At 54.4% G+C, this 7,240-nt stretch overlaps 1 protein-coding gene across 1 annotated transcript; it reads left to right on the forward strand.

The window, feature by feature from the left end:
- Window positions 1-3,128: 3,128 nt before the first annotated feature.
- LOC144993840 (uncharacterized) lies at window positions 3,129-6,895 on the forward strand. Its single transcript, XM_078949611.1, has 2 exons — window positions 3,129-5,629; window positions 5,728-6,895. Exons 1-2 carry the CDS (start codon window positions 4,444-4,446, stop codon window positions 6,504-6,506), a joined length of 1,965 nt encoding a protein of 654 aa, XP_078805737.1. The 5' UTR covers window positions 3,129-4,443; the 3' UTR covers window positions 6,507-6,895.
- The last annotated feature ends 345 nt before the right edge of the window (window positions 6,896-7,240 follow it).

The raw sequence follows: 7,240 nt of genomic DNA on the forward strand, positions 1-7,240 counted from the left end.
AGCCCTGCCTGATCTCGGTCTGCGGAGGTGATGACGGCTGCCGGAGAGACTACGGCAAGCTGTGCGATTCAGCGCACGAGATCACAGACGATGCCCGCAGGGCCGGAGACCTGATGAGAGAGGGTCTGGAGGAGTTGGCCGCGCAGGAGCGCAAGGCCTCTGCGTACGCCCTGCCCGACAATGCACCCTTCCCGGCACTCGACGGGCCCGAGCGACGCCGCACGAGGCACAAGAGGTTCCTGGGCTCGTTGCTCGGAGGCGCTGCCCTGGGTCTGGCATTGCACGTGTCTCAGAGAGTGGATCGCTTGGAGGTCCAGATGGACTCCGTGAAGAACGCGTTCACGAATGTCGCTGGGCAACTGGTGGAGGTGAGCAACCGGCTCGACGCCAACGTGGCGCTGATAGACGGGAGGATAGACGAACAGGAGAGGAAGATGAAGCGCAACACCGAGATCGCCAACAAGAACTTTAGACTCCTCAGGGACGCGATGAAGCGCAACACCGAGGCAGCCCTGCGAGACACCAACGTCAAGTTCTCCGTGATGGCCAGCTACCAGATGTGGTACGCTCAGATGCAAAGCGTGACCCATCAGATGACGCAGGCTGCCATGCACACCAAGTTCATGGCCAGGGGGGTGGAAAACTGTCTGAGGCAAATCGCCTCCAAGCGCTCGGGGAGCTGCCCCAGTGGCATGACCGTGATGCGCGATCACCCGGGTCTGTCCGAGTTCCCGACCGTGGGCGCGGCCCTGTACAGAAATCGAAAGCTGTTCATCGTGCACTCGTTGCCGAACGCCGTGGAGCGCGCCGTGGTCCGAGGGATCATACCAATGCCCAAAATCAGCACCGATGGCGTTCCCTGTTGGCCAGACTACGATGTCTGGCTCATAGACGGACGGTTCTACGAGCCCTCCGAGTGCCACGGAAAGTACTGCAGGAGGCCCGAGCTTCACGAAAGGTACAGGAGGTGCGTCGAGGACCCCTCGGAATGCAAGACCGTGTGCGGAGAGTGCCACAGAAACATCTGCTACCGCGACAAGAAGGTAACTTGGATGGAGGGGTCGGTCACGGTCGAGATCGAATCCCCCCCGCTGAAGCCTTTCTCCAGGCCGCACATATCGGACGGGCCGGTGTCGTTCGCGGACCTGCTGAAAGACAGTCTGCCCGGGACTCCTGAAATGGAGCTGCTGCGAGCCGTGAACACGACGTCGAACCTGTTGTCCGTGCGTCAAAACCTGAACAACATCACCAGAGACCTGACTGATTTTGACGCAAAGTACAACGAGATCGTGGCAGGGAGAGTCTCTTTGGGAGGCTGGCTATCGGGGTTCGCCAGCAGCTCGGCTTTGTGGATTTCGATGGGCCTTCTCACGACCTGGTGCGGAGCGCTTTCTGCTGGGATCATCTACTTGGTGTACTGCGGAGGGGGAGGCGGAGCAGGGCCTGCGATCCCCAGATCCGCAAAGCTGAGGAGGACTAAGATGCTGTAGTTTGCGTAGTTGGATCGAATGTGTATTTTTTTTTTCATTTTGTCTGTGTTGCATGTGCACCATCCTTTGGATAGAAGCAGATCTATCTTGTCGTGAAACTGTTTGAAAAGCTCGGTGCTCTCTGAGATGGACACTGTGCGTTTGAGTGCGAAATAAAGGAGCTCGTTCAAAAATGCTCTCGTTGCTTTGAAGTGTTTTGCCACCGAACACAGCTTGCGCTTCATCTCTGGGAAAATACACTACACATTTTCTTTGTCAAAAAAAAAAAACCCAAAAAAATGTGTTCACACGTTCACGGCAGTGCACCCTGTGCTTTATTCCTGCCGATCTCCGGAGTGGGAAAGAGAAATGTAGTTTGCGTAGTGGGTTTTCATGTGTATTTCATTTTGTCTGTGTTGCATGTGCACCATCCTTTGGATATAAGCAGATGTATCTTGTCGTGAAACTGTTTGAAAAGCTCGGTGCTCTCTGAGATGGACACTGTGCGTTTGAGTGCGAAATAAAGGAGCTCGTTCAAAAATGCTCTCGTTGCTTTGAAGTGTTTTGCCACCGAACACAGCTTGCGCTTCATCTCTGGGAAAATACACTACACATTTTCTTTGTCAAAAAAAAAAACCAAAAAATGTGTTCACACGTTCACGGCAGTGCACCCTGTGCTTTATTCCTGCCGATCTCCGGAGTGGGAAAGAGAAATGTAGTTTGCGTAGTGGGTTTTCATGTGTATTTCATTTTGTCTGTGTTGCATGTGCACCATCCTTTGGATATAAGCAGATGTATCTTGTCGTGAAACTGTTTGAAAAGCTCGGTGCGCTCTGAGATGGACACTGTGCGTTTGAGTGCGAAATAAAGGAGCTCGTTCAAAAATGCTCTCGTTGCTTTGAAGTGTTTTGCCACCGAACACAGCTTGCGCTTCATCTCTGGGAAAATACACTACACATTTTCTTTGTCAAAAAAAAAAAACCAAAAAATGTGTTCACACGTTCACGGCAGTGCACCCTGTGCTTTATTCCTGCCGATCTCCGGAGTGGGAAAGAGAGAGGTTTGTAAGCTTGGCTTCTGCAAGCGTGAATTGACAAAACAAAAAAAACAAAACAAAAAAAAACATCTGCGTGCACAAGCAGTTGCGCTGATCAGAAGTAATTTTATGGTCACCAACACCACTCTGCTCTCTTTTCTCCCCCCACCTTCATAGAGCATGGGCTTCCACTGCTCCTCCCAAGTCTCCACCTTCATCTTTTACTCCCTGCCTCTCCTTTTTTCCTATTGGTCCCAAACATTCTCCACCTTCCCCTGAGCACTGCTCCTCCCAAGTCTCCACCTTCATGTCTTACTCCCTGCCTCTCCTGTTTTCCTATTGCTCCCAAACATTATCTACCTTCCCCTGAGCCTACCAGTTTTCTTTTCTGAGCCCAGAACTTTTTGTGTTTCGAATGTCTGGGCTGCTCCGATTAACAGCGGATTGATGCCACCGTGGATGCTTGGCGTGCGAGATGCCGGTCTGACTTTTTGAGCTTCGCGGGAAGGTCGAGGAGGGAGGACAGTGACTGCGAGCATCGGTCGTATTCTATGAACTGCACTCGGCCGTTTTTAAGCCTGGTCGGAGGAGGCGAGTGGCTGTCGGACGGACGCTGTTCACATCGGTCAGACGCTGTAAACATCGGCCTGACTCTGACGGATCTCGTCCAACCCAGAGACGTCTTGCTGCGAGCGGAGTTCTTGCACTCTGGGGGAAGGTCAGACTCACTGATAGTGATGAGTTTTGTTTTGGCATGAAAGTGAGGAAGGTGAGAGTTTCTTCTGTTGCAGAGATTTCGAGACTGTCGAGGAGGGGCTATATAGGTGCTGCCAAGTTTGCTCACAGAGGACTGAGCTCACACCCCAGCGTTCGTTCGTACAGGAACACTAGAGATTCGCCCCTCGGCATCTGGGTGGAACTCGGCTCTCTGTTCTAACGAAGCCCGCGGTGCAATGAGGGTGATTTCGGCTGGATACGAGAACGAAAAGATGCAGAGGAAGGCCAGGCCCGAACAAAGAAGGATCGGCGGGGGCCAACGCAGATACACTACGCCTTCTCCCCTGCGCAACCTGCAGCAAAGGAGAAGGCAAGAAACGGAGAAGAGAAGGAGAGAAAGAAAGCGCTTCGACTGGACGCCCGAGTGGGCCGAGGGCGAGATCTCCCGCCGCGACCAGAGGGATGGAGTCCGCGATCGTTACCGAGGAAGCGGACGCGAGCGGGCCCTCGGATGCGTCCGTCTCGACCGCGAGCCTCCCCTCTACCCGACACTCAAGAGGCAGGTTGGAAAGGAGCTCGACCCTGAATTTGCACCTCGTCGCAGAAGGACAAACCCTGCGGGCGGTTGCGTGCGAAAAGGAGACGGCAAATATCACCGGAGCGAGAGGATCAAGCGCAAGCGGGACCCGAGCCTCAGCCCTCGCAGGACTAAATCCGAGATTCGGCTCGTGAAAAGGAGGACCGAGCCAGAGGGGCCCACTGGTGAAGAACCGTCGCACTTTGGCGTGGATGTCGGTGAAGCTCACGACGGCAGGCGAAAGGCAGTTCGCTGGGCTGTGCCTCACGCCGGTTGCAATTTTGACCGCGCGAACCCCCAATCGTCGTCCTCGCGGAGAGGCCGTCGCACGGAGCGAGACACCGCGACCAGGCCCTGGAGACTAGGGTGTTGTTCGACAAAGGAAGACAGCTCCAGCGAAGGCGAGTACAGCGAGGGCGAAGAAGAGAAGGGCGAAATTCGCACGGCCGAGTACGAGGCCAAAGAGCGCGCGTGCAGTCCATCTGATGTCAGCGCCTCCTCCTCGGACGAAGACGACAAGAGTCGGGGGCGCGTAGAAAACGAGGCGGCCTCTCCGGAGGAAACCGAAGACGAGGCGGAAGAGGCTCGCGGCGAGCCTCTGTGTCCTGGTGCTGAAAGCGCGGGGTGTCGCGAGGCCCTCGCGGATGGAGGGCGACAGCCGGTACCGGGAGGCGCAATCTGCGTTGGACTCGAAGCCCTGCGGAAAGCAAACCACGTCGAGCCCACTCCGGCGCCTCCGCCTAGCCCAGTGGACGCCACGGAGCAAGACCGAGGCGCGGAGAGCGAACGCTCGCTCCGCCCGGGGGAGATCGACGTCCCGGAGTCCGAGGAAGGCGTCGAGGTCGCGAAGCGAATGGACGAAGAGCTGCACACTGCCATCTGGAGCATCAGCGGCCAGCCGTGGGTATCCCCGTCGATCCTGGGAGGCATGGTTTGAAGGTGATATTCACAAGTTGTCTTTTGTGTCACTGTGGGTGCGTTACAGAAACCCCTCCAGATATTATTTGACTTCGACTGAGGACGAGGAGTACGGTACGCTGGAGGAAGAAGCCAGCGCCATGCTGTGCGAGAGCGTCATCACGAAAGCGTACGACGACATCAACTTGATCACGTACCCCGATTGCATCGAGCCGCGCGCGGCGGAACCCCCAAACGGTTACCAAGTTCCTCCTCGGGTCGCTTCGACTTGCGCGGAGACGATTGAGCTTCCAGGCTCTCTACTTCCGCCACCCGAGACGGGTGACGAAGATCTCGACCATGGAGGGGACGGACGCCCGAGCTCGCAGCCTGACGTCGAGCCGCCGAAAGACGAGCCCGGCGCAGCGCTGCAGAGTGAGTCTCCAGGGCTCTGTCTCTCCGTGGAGTCCAACCGACGCGAGCCCAGGACGCCCGCAGAAGAGGAGCTTGCGTGCTGGAGCGCAGAGGGCAGCGCGGGGCCGCGCCCTTGGGACGGCATCCCCGGCGTCTCCCTATCCACGCTCGAAGATCTCATCACTTGCCCATCATGCAGACGGGTTTTCAACCGTGCGCCGGTGTGCTGCGGGTATCTCCTGCAACTCAATCGACCCGTGCAGTGCCTCTGCGGATGCGTCCTGTGCACGCTGTGCATCAGAGCGCAGGGAGGCTGCCGAAAGCACTGGGTCGTCTCCGAGAACGGAATGGTGAACGCCACGGCAAACGCGCTGGCTGACATGCCGGAGATGGAGGCTGTAGGAGCTTGGGAACTGGAGCGAGAAGGTAGCGACCGCTTCATGACGAGGATCGAAAAAGAGGAATGCGTTGAAAGGATGTTGGCCGAAGGGTCGCCAAGTGACGAGGAACTTCAGCGAGGTAAGAGGCACACCCTCTAGCACCTCGACCTTGCACAGCTTCAAGAGTCTGACTTTCCTCTCTCTGATTTCTCTCTCTCTTTTTTTTTTTTTACGCAGCGTTCCAGACCCTGATAAAGAATCCAGCAAACGACATGTCTTTCACCTACTGGGAAAATAAGCTCTTGCCTGAGTATGATGCCTACAGATACGTTTGCATGCCTCACATCCCGGGGTTTTGGGACCGCGTGCTAGTGGGGAAATGGTGCCCCGAGAGCACCCAGGCGGCCATCGGGCCCGACGTGCACCTGCCGCGGCTGTTCGACGTGGACATGGGCACGCATTACTTTCACTGGTGCTGTTTCGTGTTCAAGGAACAGATCGTCTTGGCAGCGTGGTGCACCACCAGAGTGTGCCAGGGTGGGAGCATGAGAGTCCTCCCACTGATCGACAGTTCTTTGAGGGAGACGGTGTCCGAGGTCAAGTTCAAGAGGATGATTTTCCTCCTGCGCACGTGGTTCACCGTGCAGTACCGCTCAAGGGAAGGCGGCGGGAGCGTTGAAAGGGACATCCACGTGGTCTTGGACTGCAAGCCGCTCGATGGACCCACCATCGTTCAAGCCATCGCTGAGCTTGCCGCCCGAAGCGGAATGGAGAAAGCGGATCCCAGCTACGTACACAAAAGGGTACGACCCTTCGCCTTGGACGCAGATGTGTTTTCGGCTAAAAACGCAGCTGCGGCCGCTCTGTTCGACTACAGGCCGCTGTCTTGCTGCCAATCCCAGACGCTTTACATGAACGTGGCAGAGGAGTTCAGCGACTGCCACCGTAACTCGGAGACTGGAAATACGCTGACCCGACCCATTTGCTACGAAGGTGACAAAAATGTCTACGTATGAACATTTTTGCTCACAATGTTCACATTATTTCATCATCATTTTTTTATATTATATTTTTTTTTGAAAAAAACAGGTGTGTGGAACATGATTGCATAGGAATTGTCATCGAAGTGTTTTGCTTTTACTCTTTTACAATTTGTTTTCTTTACCACAGTTATCTCAGAGGTTTCTTTCGACAAGCAGATGTTATTCCTTGTGACTGCCATTGAAACAGCGAAGGCTTGCGTAGTTGTCTTTCTACCTCGTGCATTTCTTTTTCATAGCATGCAATCCAATCACATGAACTGTACCCTCAGCATGCAATCCAATCACATGAACTGTACCCTCTTGAAATGTAAGACTTATTTTCCTTTTGTACTTTGAATAAAATCATATTGCTGTTGATTGAAGTACGCCTACTGTAGTCTCACATCTTCTCTCTACATTTCTTGGCAAACAGAATATGGAAACAAGCCAAGCAGTTGTGTTTTCAGAAATTATTTTATTCAGAATTTGTTACAAGATCAACACACACAGACAGTCAAACACTGTTGCATTTGAAAACAAAACAAAAAAGGCAGCACAGCAAAAGAGACACACTTTATACAAAGGGCAGGTACACTAAGAAAGAAAAGAAAAGAAAAGCCCTGAAACCCCAACAACCCAGACCTTCCGGTAGGAATTTATATGCGTTCCCCATCAGAGAACCGTAGCGGGACTACCCAGTTTAAGGGCGGTCACACGAGCCAGTGAGG

The sequence above is a fragment of the Oryzias latipes genome, chromosome 1 (genome assembly GCF_053564925.1).
Source record: "Oryzias latipes strain Hd-rR chromosome 1, Olatipes_Hd-rR_3.1".
In the NCBI taxonomy this organism is placed as follows: Eukaryota; Metazoa; Chordata; class Actinopteri; order Beloniformes; family Adrianichthyidae; genus Oryzias; species Oryzias latipes.

Excerpts from the sequence above, each read along its gene's own strand:
- LOC144993840 (XM_078949611.1), top strand. The coding sequence starts at position 4,444 with ATGGAGGGCGACAGCCGGTACCGGGAGGCGCAATCTGCGTTGGACTCG. Across the intron at positions 5,630-5,727 it reads TGACGAGGAACTTCAGCGAG|CGTTCCAGACCCTGATAAAG; the intron begins GTAAGAGGCACA and ends TTTTTTACGCAG.